At 48.9% G+C, this 16,357-nt stretch overlaps 1 protein-coding gene and 1 long non-coding RNA gene across 2 annotated transcripts; one reads left to right on the top strand and one right to left on the bottom strand.

Moving 5' to 3' along the window:
• Positions 1-941: 941 nt before the first annotated feature.
• LOC139574353 (uncharacterized) lies at positions 942-4,095 on the top strand. Its single transcript, XR_011674756.1, has 2 exons — positions 942-1,434; positions 1,583-4,095. It is a non-coding gene; the product is annotated as an uncharacterized lncRNA (long non-coding RNA).
• A 356-nt stretch (positions 4,096-4,451) lies between these two features.
• LOC139574352 (zinc finger protein 771-like) lies at positions 4,452-15,913 on the bottom strand. The gene is made up of 2 exons (XM_071398843.1): positions 15,645-15,913; positions 4,452-6,147 (listed from the first exon to the last, which is right to left on the bottom strand). Exon 2 carries the CDS (start codon positions 6,140-6,142, stop codon positions 4,970-4,972), a length of 1,173 nt encoding a protein of 390 aa, XP_071254944.1. The 5' UTR covers positions 6,143-6,147; positions 15,645-15,913; the 3' UTR covers positions 4,452-4,969.
• Positions 15,914-16,357: the final 444 nt, after the last annotated feature.

Raw genomic sequence — 16,357 nt, 5'->3', positions numbered from 1 at the left:
GTATCCTTGTCTTTTGGCAGATCCATTTGTGGTTTCAGGGTGGTTGAGAAAGGAGTTGGGTGCAGTTGAATCAGTGAAGGTAACCTGTAGTGGACTTGTGATATTTGTTTGTATTCTTCTGACCAGAGGGAGCGGGCGCTCTGTGTCACACAACTTGGGTCAAGATCTGTTTCTTGCTTTGTTTGCTCTTAGGAACAGGGCACCATTGAAATTAGTGATTTCTGGGGTAGCATTAAGTATGGAGATGGAGCAATTGAAGTTGAAGATTCCTGGTGTTTGTGATGCCCGCCGAGTGTGGTGAAACAGAGGAGTCATTGTCAGTCCTGTGTGTGTCAACTGTAGGGGTGCCCACGTTGCTGGGGATCAGATGTGTCCGGTGAGAGAGAGGCAGGTTGAGATGGCTAGAGTCAGAGTAGTGCAGAAGGTGACCAATGCTGCGGCAGTGAAGAAAGTAGAGGAGAATGGGTCATGGGTGAGGGATCCTGAGAGGATCCCTGTGAGTAGTAGATATGTGCCAGCACAGACGGAAAGGCCAACACGCGATATATGCATCAGTATGGTTGGCTTCTTAGCATTCATAGGTTATCAACTGTACTGCAGAAATGGCACGTAAATCACCGGAAATAGATGTTGTGGTGGCAGCTGCAGAGAAGTATTGGGTATACAAAATTTGATTTCAGAAAAGTTAAAAGGTGTGTGTTGACTGGTGGTGTTCCGTACTCCCAGGCCATTGGCATGGTGCAGGAGCAGATAGGGTCAAAGTAGTGGAATGTGGTGGTGGGTTTTTAAGGTTAGTTGTTTTATATTTGCATAAATCTTTTTTTGTGGGGGTTAGTTTATTTATTTTTCCACTTTCCCCTTTTTGTATCACTAAGTAAAATGGATTTATATTATAGTCCAGTTGGGGGCGGTAATGCAACATGTTGGATGCCAACCTCCGTTTGAATCCAAAGAAGAAGAAGCATTTTCATTCAACACGTTACTGGTAATGGCGGCGCCGACGACAAAAGTGTTTTATCAAAGAAAGGCAGCGCAGAAACTGTGGTTTCACTCATTTATAGGGGTCTAAACGACTGATGGATGAATACTTTATTGCTAAAGCATACATTACCTAATTTAAACGGCAATGATGCCATCAAAGACACTGGAAGCACAACTGTCAAAGCTACCATCATAAAACAATCAGGCCTCGATAACATGCAAGATTTTGAAAGCCATATGAAAGATCGCATAGACATGTCACGGCGAAATCCTGTCGTGGTTGAATAACAGTGTGGCCCAATTTGTCAGAGAGAGATCCGAGAAGGAGTCTGAGATGGGCAAACCGAGAGACCTGCATGGAGAATGAACCTGAGAGCCTTCTCAGCTCATTCACAGACCAGCCCAATAACCATAACACTGCAGCTGCGGTACCAAATACAAACCATGTTCCAGGTGATGGTACATTTGTCATTTAATTTCTCCGACTTTTTCTGTTTGCTTTTACAGAATATAACTTGTGCTTGCTGAATGATACAACATAACATGTTACTGAATTTACTTCGCTAACGTTAGCTACTGTAATTACATCTCTCCACTGTAGGGCTAATGCAGGCGGTCCAAGAGAAGAAGCAGAGCGATGAGGAGAGCACTCTGGAGTTTGATGAAGAGGTGACAGCTGTATCTTGTTTCGTGAAAGCAGCGCGTGACTTGGAGTATGAGCTCACTATGGTAAACGTCAAGCTTGACAATCATCTTCAGGGAGGCATGTAAAGGTGTGGAGGCCAGCCAGCGACCCTCCAGCCGAGGCACCCTGGAGCTAGCTAATCCCAGAAAGGAGGACCTGGGGCTGGGTGATGATCAGGAGGAGCTGGGTGATGATCAGGAGGAGCTGGGTGATGATCAGGAGGAGCTGGGTGATGATCAGGAGGAGCTGGGGGAGGAGGGCCTGGAGACCCAGGCAGAAGGGACAACCTAACTGTTCACAGTACTGCAAGAACTTCAGTAAGGAGTGAGTCCTGCGCCGCCATCTTAGAAGACACAGAGTGAGGCCAGGGGAGGAAGGGTCTGGCCCTCCCACCTGCTGACTCATAGTGGGGCCAAAGCCTACGCCTGCAATGTGTGACCAGTGCTTTACACGCCCTAAATCTCTCAGCAAGCACCGACCTAAGCCTAAACTGTTCATGTGTACTGACTGTGGTAAGGCTTTTTACATTCAGGTGCAGTTGGCCGTTCATGAGAGCACACACACTGGGAAGTGAGCCTTCGAGCCTCTTCCCCCCTCTATCTTCCACAAACAGCTTCTCCATGTGGAGGTACTGGGCGGTCACCAGATGACACACCAGGTGGACCGGACGCTTCTCTGCCCGCACTGCTCCAAGGGCTTCCACTGCGCCAAGCACCCACCGGTGCAGCCTCTGTATCATGACCTTCCACACGCCCAACGAGCTCCGTCACCGGCTGGAGCGCGCGCACACCCCTGCCCCTACAGCGGGAAGAGCTTCAAGGCGGACTATGAGGTCATGCTGCACTGCCGAATGCACAACGACGAGTGCCTGTACCCATGTGAACTCTGCTCTTTGAGTTTCAATCTCCTGGCATCCCACAATCTCACTCACACTGGAGATCGCCATGTAAATGTGTGAGCTGTGCCAGCGTAAGTTCTCTCGGCCCACTAGTCTGCAGATCTCTGGAAGTTACACCAGAGTGAGAAGCCATACAGACTTCCCTAACCTGGCCCTCCTGGAGGCACACAACCGCACCTCTCACCCTGACCCCCTACAGACGAAGCAGGCTGAGGTACTGATTCAGGGCCGCAGGTGCCCCAAGATTCCCCAAGGGGGGAGAGAGACCTGTCCACTTGAGCTGCTCTACCCAAACAAGGGAACCCCCAACACAGCAGGCAGCACCTGGTCAGGTTTTGTATCGGGGTTCCAATTAAACGGTGGGTATCATGATTGTGCTCACCCAACAACTTGACACACTTCCTATCCAGTCACCTGCCACTGCCGTATTCTCCGCCCCCATGACGAGCCAGACCACAGCCACACCAGCAGGACCCCTCAAACTACAGATGCCACTTACACCAAACACACCTACCACCACATTTCAACACAAGCCACCAAACCTAGACAGAAAGCTACCCCACCCAGACCCAGGAGGCTTCGCAAATCTGAGAACAAGAACAAGCCGTCAGTCAAAACCCCAGAACCTCCTCCACAACATGACCTTACTGCTAGGGTCAGCACTAAATGTCAAGGGTCATCTCAGTCCTAGACAGCAGGGCAGCCAGTGACTGAAACTACTCCTAATTCTGCCACCAAATCCAACCACAAGTCCTTTACCAAAGTTCCGTCCTGACCTGAGCACAGCCCAATCAGAGAATGAGCCTGCGGCTCCAGGAAAGACCACAGCCAACAGCAGAGCCTCTAGTATACTTGAGGCAGAACTAGAAGCAGGATCAGGGAAAGGGGTAGAGGAAGAGTGGCAGGTGGGAAGAGCGAGGGGCAGATGGGAAGAGAGGGAGAGATTATGTAGCTGTAGTGAGACTCCTGACTATAGCTCCAAAACCAGTTGTAAAGATGTAGGATCTTAATTTGATCACTTTTGGTGGCAAACTTGTAGTGTATTTAAGGAAATAAAAAGGCAAACGTTTGTAATTTCCACTTTAAAATGTCAGACTTGATTTGCATTAACGAAAAATGTCAGCCCCTACAAAAACTGTCCATTAATTATAATCCACATTTCCTGTTGCTTCAGAATTATTTTCCTGCTGTAGCAAACTGTCTCAAATTAAGATCCTACATCGGTTATTGTACAGGCTCCCTGAGTGAGGACTGACTGCTTTTTAGGGTGGATCCTCTGCGTGTTTTCGTGTTTGGATGGGTATGATCGGTTGGATACGTTTGACAACTCGGGGTTGAAGAAAGGACAAACAGGACAACACGGGGAGAGACCAATATTGGACTCTTTTTGTTTTCCGTTGCAAAATGTTTTGCTACGGTACTATGCACTAATTAATATACGACCCAGCTCCCTACTGATCTACTTTTAGACAATGTAGGACCCTTTACGTGACTGTTTCAAATAAAGTATCTCATGTTTGGCTGAAGCTTATGCACTGGTTAGTAATTCATTCCACTTTTCTCTGGTACCTCGCTTCTCACTTGTGGTTGTGTAGATCCATAACTCATAAAACCTTTATTCTCTTTCAGTGTGGACCTTGTTCCAGGAGTGTATAGGCAAGTTACCTTTACCTTGTGGCCATTGGAAACAACATTTAGGCCAGGATTCAATGCAAGGGGTGTTATAGCGCAGCCCACTAGACAGAAGCCGACAATGTGCCTCACTTATGAAAAACGCTGTGCATCTCAGTTCAAGCGTAAACTGCACTTTAAAGTCGCTTATAGTGCACTGCGCTATAACGCACACTGAATTCAGGCCTTAGACTTAAGAAACACACAAATACACAGTTCTTGATCCATGATTGTTTACTTTAACAGTGAAGTACAGATCATCACATTCACAAAGCACTTCTCTCTGTCTCCACTCATAAAGGCACTCACGGAGAAACCTATCTAAGGGAGGACAAACTTTAAATGAAATTCAGTTATCCATTTCCATTTGTCATTTTACTGAGTATTGCGAAAAATAAAATGGCTAAAAATATAGATATTTTTTAGGTATTGATAGGAAGTAGAATACAAATATAGACTAGATCATCTCTTCATCTATTATATAGATTTTTCTACGCAGCTTCTCAGTTCATATGCACTGTTTTTCATAATGTCATTATTGTCTCTCGATTCATGAAACATCCCACCCCCTAATGCTGCGAAAAATACCTTCAGTAAGGAATCACCGAACTCTCCCAGCGAGCTCTCTAGTCACCGGCCGTTAAGTCGCAATCCATATTTGATAGTTTGATCGCTGGAGGTAGTACTTGCTGAAACTGGACTGTTATTGTAGGAACCTTTTTCATTTATAAATGTCATGTTTTTCTTGTTGCAGAGCAGGCTCCAGATCTGATGTGGCGGTCCAGACCTCCTTTCTCTATGTAGGTCTTCCCACAGTCTTCACATTCGGACTTGGGCATACTGCCGTGGATGTGGGCCCTGTGCCTGCTGAGATTCCCCCTCTCTGAGAACCCCCTGCCACAGTCTGGACAGAGGTGGGGCCTTTCCCCCGAGTGGATCAGCATGTGTTTACGCATGTTCCCACTGTCGTTGAAGCGTTTGTCACATCTGGGGCAGGGGAACGGCTTCTCCCCGCTATGAGTGCGAATGTGCCTCTCCCGGTCACGGCGGGATATGAAGGCCTTCCCGCACTCCTGGCAGGAAAAGTTTTTGGGCTTCTTTTGGGGTTCTGGAAACGAGGAGACACCACCTCTACCTCCCTCTCTACCTCTTTTGCCTCGACCTCGTGACGATGATGTTCTTTTCCTGTGCCACAGTGGGGACGCCTCTCGAAGAGCGGGGATGTCAGCATCTGGGTTGTCCTGGAGGGTCTGGGGGTCGGCAGGGGCCCAGGTGGGGTCCTCTTCACCCTCCTTGTCGTCTAACTCCGAGTCGGAGCCCAGAATGGAAGAAAGGGAGCGGCTGGCGGACTCAAAGCCCCGTCGACGCTGGGACTCACCCAGGGCCTCGTCGTCCTCCACGGGGGCTAGCCAGTCTCCAGGGTGCTGGTCCTCCTGTACCTCTGGTTCCGTCTCATCTTCCTCCCTACTCACAGGACTGGAGCCTGCAGCTGCCGAGGGCTGAGAGGGGGCCTGAAGCTTAGGGAGACCGGAATTCTTTGGATGGAACACTCCTCCAGACTTCTTCAGCTCAGCTTTCTCTTCCTCTCGGGTTGTACATGTTTGACTGGCTGGATCGTGAAGCTCAAGTTTCATTGGTTTAGAGTCAGGAATCTCCTTGTCTTCACTCTCCTGTTTGGTAAGTAATAAAAGGGATGTGACTGTGGTCTCATACTCCTCCTCTTTGATGTGCGTTGGCCTCTGAAGCTCAGGGTTCGTAACAAATAATTCTGTCCGCTCCTGTTTGACACATGAGGTAGGGAGGGATTCCTGACCTCTGGAGACCAGTTCGACCTTGGAATGTTCCGTTTTGGGCAGAACTCTTTGGGGTGACCCTGGTCCGTGTGAGCTGTCCATCTCCCAGGCCATCACCACTAGGACAAAACAAATGGTATTAGAACACATGACATAAGCATCTTGTTTACATTTCATAACCACAATCAGCTGTCAATTTTTTAAATTTATTCAATGGTGGAGTTCCGTTTGTTTTGCATGGCCAAATTACCAGGTTGGGTGTAAATGTCACTTAAAGGCCAATGGAATGGTCCAAAATGTGCAACCCAAAACGAACTCTACCTTTGTAGAAAACCTGTGGTAGCACCAAGTATGCATATAAACCAGTGGAGGCTGCTGAGGGGAGAACAGCCCATATTAATAGCTGGAACAGAGCAAATGGAATGGCATCAAACACCTGGAAACCATGTGTTTTATGTATTTGATACCATTCCACTGATTCCGCTCCAGTCATTATCACAAGCCCGTTCTCCCCAATTAAAGTGCCACCAAACTCCTGTGATATAAACCAGTGTTGGGTTCAAGACCACCTAAAACCAAGACCGGAGCGAATCAAGACCGAGTCAAGACCGAGACTTGGAGGGGGACGAGAGGTCCGAGAGAGTCAAGACCAGAAAAACGTGAGTTCAATTCAAGAACATGACTGTAATTTTGTCAACGGCATCTGCCATTCAACATTTTGGAGTGACAGTTGAATCAACCAATTACATTGTATTGTAATGGGTGGGATGATTTTACAAAACGTATGGAAACTTCTGCCTTTTGGAAGGCCAACAGGCCACTGTGCAATAGCGAGCAGTAGTTTTACCACGGTCTAGCTAGCTAGCTTTTGTTGTAGGATAGTTTGCAGCGGCTGCAGCAGGTGTTATCAAAGAGAATGTTGTTGCTAATTTGTTAGCTTCCCCCTTTAAAATAATAACTTTCAACATGAAGTTAAGTTTGAAATGATCATCTGGTGAGTGGAACTGTGTTTTTTATTGCAGCGCGCTTGCTGTTGTTAGCCATCTCTTTGAAAATAACTTGTGTGTGAAACATTGTTGCATTTAAACTTTAGATCACGGGTTACTTTGTGTGCTGAACGTGAAACGTTTTTTTGCAATGGTAAGTAATAGTTTTACATTTCGATTGGGAAATGCTTAGCCTAATGGTTTTGTTTTTGTATTCTTATGATTGGGACCCTCCGGCTTAATATGTCAGAGTGAATGGACCGGTGTCTTTCCATCGGCCCTATGCAGTGGTGCCTGAAGAAGTGGGTCCTGTGTGACGGAATTGCACCACTTGTTAAAAATCTAAAATCACACTTTAAATACAGTAATAAAAGGACACAAATGGGATGTTCTAAGTCCACAACAATGCTTAAACCACATCAGGAGACTATCTTTTAGGTCTGGGAAAAATCAAAAAAATATATTGTTGGAGGGTGTAGTTGCCCTTTAATTCAATTGAGAAAAACAAATTCTTTCCCCATTGATACAAATCAGCATTACATCATTTTGTCAGGTAGGCAAGTCAACATTTAATTGGAAAGGTTTTTTGGGAAAGCCTTCATAAATATTCCTGCAAACAGCGTATGATGACTGAATTGCACATCGTAAATAGCCTACTAACCAAGACTAAGGACCAAATGTTTTCAATACCTGGTTTGCATACCCATTGTTGCCTTAGTTAGCATTTACTGCTAGATATCATGAATTGAATTGTCTTTCCTACCCTACCGGCTACCAATGTAATTCTTCTGTGAGCTGCTCCATGCAACAACCAGTTGGAAGCTGTGCCCTCTTGCTGCCTGCAGATTATATTCAGCTGAAACTAGGATATGTGTAGGCAACTTTGTGCATGATTTCTCTATTGTACTACATAATTAATACGCTGTATACCTCCACTACACTACTTTGATATGCAACCAAAGGGATTAAGAAGTGAGTTTAGGCAATGCCCACTGAAAACCCCTTACAAAAAGATTGCAGTTTTGAAACTGCAGTCAACTGTGGTATTTTGGACGCAGTAATTGCAGAATAACTGCAGTTATACTGCACTCTGACTGCAATATTTTTTCATAAGGGACAAAGTTGGTATAGGGCGTATACCTGCGTATAGCCTCCACTACATCATTGGCCCTTTGTGATTTACAAAAGTGCACTCTCACTGGTATTACGGTTGCTGTCCTTTCAGCATCACCAGCCTGTCACACACTGAAGGCCTAGGGGTCCAATAGGTTCGCCACTGCGCAAACATGTCTACTATAGATATAAAGACAATTAGAATTTCTCCCTGTCTCCCCTTACTAATAGTAAGCATGCAACATAGTAAACAATTTACCCCACTCTTCCCTACCAGAGAGTCAAGGAAATTCAGACAAACTTTGAGGATATTTTTCAATGCAAGTAAAGTACAGTAATGTTACAAGTAAAGTAGAAATCCCAGGTTTCAATAGGCAGCAAGATATTGTTTCAAAAAAGGAGTGTATATATTTGGCCTGGCATAGCGTTTTTATGCGCTGACTGAATGGAAGCGGTTAATGATGGGCTTTTTACTCCGCTGGTCTGAAATTACAAGTCCTCACTGTCCGAGACCGGGTAAAAATGTAGCTGACACAGAGAGAAGACCAAGTAAAAATGTATCTGACAACTAGACAAGACCAAGACACTCAATGTGTAGTACTACAACACTGATAAAAACCCTGGACTGCTGATTAAATGTGTTGTCCAATGAGAGGCTTTGAAGACACCGGTCGGCCATATTGTCACTCCCAGAAGGAGCAGTCCTCCATCGGAATGAATGGAACTCAGTACAGTATTTCAATTAAATGTTTCAAGGACAAAATTACATGTATACTGAACAAAAAAATATAAACAAAACATGCAACAATTTCAAAGATTTTACAGAGTTACAGTTCATATGAGGAAATCAGTCAATTGATTAGGCTCTAATCTATGGATATCATATGACTAGGAATACAGATATCCATCTGTTGGTCACAGATACCTTGCAATTGTGTTTGTTGTCCGTAGCTTATGCCGACCCATACCACAACCCCACCCATACCCTACCCATACCACAACCCCACCCATACCACAACCCCACCCATACCACAACCCCACCCATACCCATACCACAACCCCACCCATACCACAACCCCACCCATACCCATACCACAACCCCACCCATACCCATACCACAACCCCACCCATACCCATACCACAACCCCACCCATACCACAACCCCACCCATACCCTACCCATACCACAACCCCACCCATACCACAACCCCACCCATACCCATACCACAACCCCACCCATACCCTACCCATACCACAACCCCACCCATACCCTACCCATACCACAACCCCACCCAACCCTACCCATACCCTACCCATACCACAACCCCACCCATACCCTACCCATACCACAACCCCACCCATACCCTACCCATACCCTACCAATACCACAACCCCACCCATACCCTATCCATACCACAACCCCACCCAACCCTACCCATACCACAACCCTACCCATACCCATACCACAACCCCACCCCTACCCTACCCATACCCTACCCATACCACACCCCCATCCATACCCTACCCATACCACAACCCCACCCATACCCTACCCATACCCTACCCATACCACAACCCCACCCTACCCATACCACAACCCTACCCATACCACAACCCCACCCATACCCTACCCATACCACACCCCCACCCATACCCTACCCACCCATACCCTACCCATACCACAACCCCACCCATACCCTACCCATACCACCCTCCTACCCATACCACAACCCCACCCATACCCTACCCATACCACAACCCCACCCATACCCATACCACAACCCCACCCATACCCTACCCATACCACAACCCCACCCATACCCATACCACAACCCCACCCATACCCTACCCATACCACAACCCCACCCATACCCATACCACAACCCCACCCATACCACAACCCTACCCAACCCATACCACAACCCCACCCAACCCATACCACAACCCCACCCATACCCTACCCATACCACAACCCCACCCTACCCATACCACAACCCCACCCATACCCTACCCATACCACAACCCCACCCATACCCATACCACAACCCCACCCATACCCATACCACAACCCCACCCATACCCTACCCATACCACAACCCCACCCAACCCATACCACAACCCCACCCATACCCTACCCATACCACAACCCCACCCTACCCATACCACAACCCTACCCATACCACAACCCCACCCATACCCCACCCATACCCTACCCACCCATACCCTACCCATACCACAACCCCACCCATTCCCTACCCATACCACAATCCTACCCATACCCTACCCATACCACAACCCCACCCATACCCTACCCATACCACAACCCCACCCATACCCTACCCATACCACAACCCCACCCATACCCTACCCATACCACAACCCCACCCAACCCTACCCATACCCTACCCATACCACAACCCCACCCAATTCCTACCCATACCACAACCCCACCCATATCCTACCCATACCACAACCCCACCCATACCACAACCCCACCCATACCCTACCCATATCCTACCCATACCACACCCCCACCCATACCCTACCCATACCACAACCCCACCCATACTCTACCCATACCACAACCCTACCCAACCCATACCACATACCACACCCCCACCCATACCCTACCCATACCACAACCCCACCCATACCCTACCCATACCACAACCCTACCCATACCACAACCCCACCCATTGCCTACCCATACCACACCCCCACCCATACCCTACCCACCCATACCACAACCCCACCCATACCCTACCCATACCACAATCCTACCCATACCACAACCCCACCCATACCCATACCACAACCCCACCCATACCACAACCCCACCCATACCCATACCACAACCCCACCCATACCCATACCACAACCCCACCCATACCCATACCACAACCCCACCCATACCACAACCCCACCCATACCCTACCCATACCACAACCCCACCCATACCACAACCCCACCCATACCCATACCACAACCCCACCCATACCCTACCCATACCACAACCCCACCCATACCCTACCCATACCACAACCCCACCCAACCCTACCCATACCCTACCCATACCACAACCCCACCCATACCCTACCCATACCACAACCCCACCCATACCCTACCCATACCCTACCAATACCACAACCCCACCCATACCCTATCCATACCACAACCCCACCCAACCCTACCCATACCACAACCCTACCCATACCCATACCACAACCCCACCCCTACCCTACCCATACCCTACCCATACCACACCCCCATCCATACCCTACCCATACCACAACCCCACCCATACCCTACCAATACCCTACCCATACCACAACCCCACCCTACCCATACCACAACCCTACCCATACCACAACCCCACCCATACCCTACCCATACCACACCCCCACCCATACGCTACCCACCCATACCCTACCCATACCACAACCCCACCCATACCCTACCCATACCACCCTCCTACCCATACCACAACCCCACCCATACCCTACCCATACCACAACCCCACCCATACCCATACCACAACCCCACCCATACCCTACCCATACCACAACCCCACCCATACCCATACCACAACCCCACCCATACCCTACCCATACCACAACCCCACCCATACCCATACCACAACCCCACCCATACCACAACCCTACCCAACCCATACCACAACCCCACCCAACCCATACCACAACCCCACCCATACCCTACCCATACCACAACCCCACCCTACCCATACCACAACCCCACCCATACCCTACCCATACCACAACCCCACCCATACCCATACCACAACCCCACCCATACCCTACCCATACCACAACCCCACCCATACCCATACCACAACCCCACCCATACCATACCCATACCACAACCCCACCCAACCCATACCACAACCCCACCCATACCCTACCCATACCACAACCCCACCCTACCCATACCACAACCCTACCCATACCACAACCCCACCCATACCCACCCATACCCTACCCATACCACAACCCCACCCATTCCCTACCCATACCACAATCCTACCCATACCCTACCCATACCACAACCCCACCCATACCCTACCCATACCACAACCCCACCCATACCCTACCCATACCACAACCCCACCCATACCCTACCCATACCACAACCCCACCCAACCCTACCCATACCCTACCCATACCACAACCCCACCCAATTCCTACCCATACCACAACCCCACCCATATCCTACCCATACCACAACCCCACCCATACCCTACCCATATCCTACCCATACCACACCCCCACCCATACCCTACCCATACCACAACCCCACCCATACTCTACCCATACCACAACCCTACCCAACCCATACCACATACCACACCCCCACCCATACCCTACCCATACCACAACCCCACCCATACCCTACCCATACCCTACCCATACCACAACCCTACCCATACCACAACCCCACCCATTGCCTACCCATACCCATACCACCCAACCCCACCCATACCCTACCCATACCACAATCCTACCCATACCACAACCCCACCCATACCCTACCCATACCACAACCCCACCCATACCCATACCACAACCCCACCCATACCCTACCCATACCACAACCCCACCCATACCCTACCCATACCACAACCCCACCCTACCCATACCACAACCCCACCCATACCCTACCCATACCACACCCCCACCCATACCCTACCCACCCATACCACAACCCCACCCATACCCTACCCATACCACAATCCTACCCATACCACAACCCCACCCATACCCATACCACAACCCCACCCATACCCATACCACAACCCCACCCATACCCATACCACAACCCCACCCATACCCATACCACAACCCCACCCATACCCTACCCATACCACAACCCCACCCATACCCATACCACAACCCCACCCATACTCTACCCATACCACAACCCTACCCAACCCATACCACAACCCCACCCAACCCTACCCATACCACAACCCCACCCATTCCCTACCCATACCCTACCCATACACAACCCCACCCTACCCATACCACAATCCTACCCATACCACAACCCCACCCATACCCCACCCATACCCTACCCACCCATACCCTACCCATACCACAACCCCACCCATACCCTACCCATACCACAACCCCACCCATACCCTACCCATACCACAATCCTACCCATACCCTACCCATACCACAACCCCACCCATACCCTACCCATACCACAACCCCACCCATACCCATACCACAACCCCACCCATACCCTACCCATACCACAACCCCACCCATACCCTACCCATACCACAACCCCACCCATACCCTACCCATACCACAATCCTACCCATACCCTACCCATACCACAACCCCACCCATACCCTACCCATACCACAACCCCACCCATACCCATACCACAACCCCACCCATACCCTACCCATACCACAACCCCACCCATACCCATACCACAACCCCACCCATACCACAACCCCACCCATACCCATACCACAACCCCACCCAATTCCTACCCATACCACAACCCTACCCAACCCATACCACAACCCCACCCATACCCTACCCATACCACAACCCCACCCATACCCTACCCATACCACAACCCCACCCATACCACAACCCCACCCATACCCCAACCCCACCCATACCCTACCCATACCACAACCCCACCCATACCACAACCCCACCCATACTCTACCCATACCACAACCCCACCCATACCCTACCCATACCACAAACCCACCCATTTCCTACCCATACCACAACCCCACCCATACCCTACCCATACCACAACCCCACCCATACCCTACCCATACCACAACCCCTACCCATACCACAACCCATACCCTACCCATACCACAACCCCACCCATACCACAACCCCACCCATACCCTACCCATACCACAACCCCACCCATACCCTACCCATACCACAACCCCACCCATACCCTACCCATACCACAACCCCACCCATACCCTACCCATACCACAACCCCACCCATACCACACCCCCATCCATACCCTACCCATACCACAACCCCACCCATATCCTACCCATACCACAACCCCACCCATATCCTACCCATACCACAACCCCACCCATAACCTACCCATACCACAACCCCACCACCACGGGGGCAGCAAAGCACTCACCCATACCACAACCCTACCACCACGGGGGCAGCAAAGCACTCACCCATACCACAACCCCACCACCACGGGGGCAGCAAAGCACTCACCCATACCACAACCCCACCACCACGGGGGCAGCAAAGCGCTCACCCATACCACAACCCCACCACCACGGGGGCAGAAAAGCGCTCACCCATACCACAACCCCACCACCACGGGGGCAGCAAAGCGCTCACCCATACCACAACCCCACCACCACGGGGGCAGCAAAGCGCTCACCCATACCACAACCCCACCACCACGGGGGCAGCAAAGCGCTCGCCCACAGGACTCCATAAACATGGTCTGCGCTTGTCAGGCCGGTTGGAGGTACTGCCAAATTCTCAAAAATTACGTTAGAGGTGGCTTATTGTAGAGAAATGAACATTAAATTATCTGGCAACAGTTCTGGTGGACATCCTTGCAGTCAGGATGCAAATTGTACGCTCCCTCAACTTGAGACATTTGTGGCATTATGTTGTGTGACAACACCGCACATTTTAGAGAGGCCTTATTGTCCCCAGCACAAGGTGCACCTGTGTAATGATCATGCTGTTTAATCAGCTTCTTGATATGCCACACCTGTCAGGTGGATGGATTATCTTGGCAAAGGAGAAATGCTCAAACAAATTTGTGCACAACATTTGAGAGAAATAAGCTTTTTGTGCATATAGAACATTTCTGGGATCTTTTATTTCAGCTCATGAAACATGGGACCAACACTTTACATGTTGCGTTTATATTTTTGTTAAGTGTATTTAAGTATTTTTGTTGTTGTAGTGGGGACATTAACATTAGTAATCAATAAAAAATGTGCTCATATAAAATAATTTACAATTATGCATTAAGTTGTATAATGTAAAAACGTGACGAAAACGAATGTAGACGTTAATAAATGGATGTATATAGCTTCCAATATATGTTTTACAATGGTGAGGAAGTGCGAAGATGGAGGCACGCACGTCGGCTTCAACATAGCGCCCACAATCAGTGTTTTATATAAATATTTTGAACACAGCGCCCCCAATCAGTATTCTAGTGTATATATAAATATTTGGGTAAGACTAACATGGTTCTGGTTTCAAGTGGACTTGTTGTTAATTATGGAAAACACACTTTCTCCACGTCTTGCTGGGGCTGCGGCGAGAGGGCGGGGTCTTCTAACAACATCCAAATTGCGTGGAACTGCGCGGAAAAGTAGTAAAGTTGTAAACTACTATTATCGCGCATGTACTTAATTTACTAATAACGCAGAAAGCCGTAACCGTTGTATATTTGTTACAATGTCGCCTAGCTAAATGTTTAGAAACTGCTAGTAAAATAGTTTATTCTCGACTCACCGCATCGTCAATTGACCTTGTTTTGATCAGCTGGAAGATAGTCTGTTGACTTGTTAGTTGCTGGCTAGCTAGATTGCAAAAAGATCCACACGAGAAGCATCAAGCGTAAACAAAACTGACCAAATCCGCATGACGAAACCACCTGTCGAATTTGATTGTTATTGTTTCCAGTGAATGGTTAGCTATCAAATTACAGGATTTCTGAACCTTCCGAAGGCATGAACATTCCGGAAACGATACTGTTTGGTGGGTGGACACGAACCAGAGAGGAAGAGAAAGAGGCCCAACTCCGCAAAAAAAAGAGTCTCCCTCCAGCAGGTGGCGTTGTTTCGCCCACCAAGCAAGGAGTTTTTGTGTGGATTGTCGAATTCGGCATCAACAACAAAATAATGGCTTATTTTCTACTTGAGGTTTATTTGATTGGAATAGAAGCTTAAGTTGCTACGAGTGTACTGATATAAATAGGACACGTGACATCCCGGCAACTGAGAAAAAAAACGATTTCGGAGTTGTCTCGAGATTGTTATGCATATTCATGTATTGAGGCTAGTAGCGTAGCATCTCTCTCTCTATTGAATACAAGCGTTTGACGTGGAACAACCTCATCGAATATTCAAAAATGTTTACAATAATGAGATGTATCCACCAATCCTAAGAAAGGATGGGTGGGACCTAGACAACCCGCTGTGCCCCTTTGTGGACAACGTCTCCTA

Source organism: Salvelinus alpinus, chromosome 4, assembly GCF_045679555.1.
Source record: "Salvelinus alpinus chromosome 4, SLU_Salpinus.1, whole genome shotgun sequence".
Taxonomy (NCBI): domain Eukaryota; kingdom Metazoa; phylum Chordata; class Actinopteri; order Salmoniformes; family Salmonidae; genus Salvelinus; species Salvelinus alpinus.
Note: the sequence above shows the minus strand (reverse complement) of the source record. Positions and strands in the feature narration are given on the sequence as shown.

Excerpts from the sequence above, each read along its gene's own strand:
- LOC139574352 (XM_071398843.1), bottom strand. The coding sequence starts at position 6,142 with ATGGCCTGGGAGATGGACAGCTCACACGGACCAGGGTCACCCCAAAGA.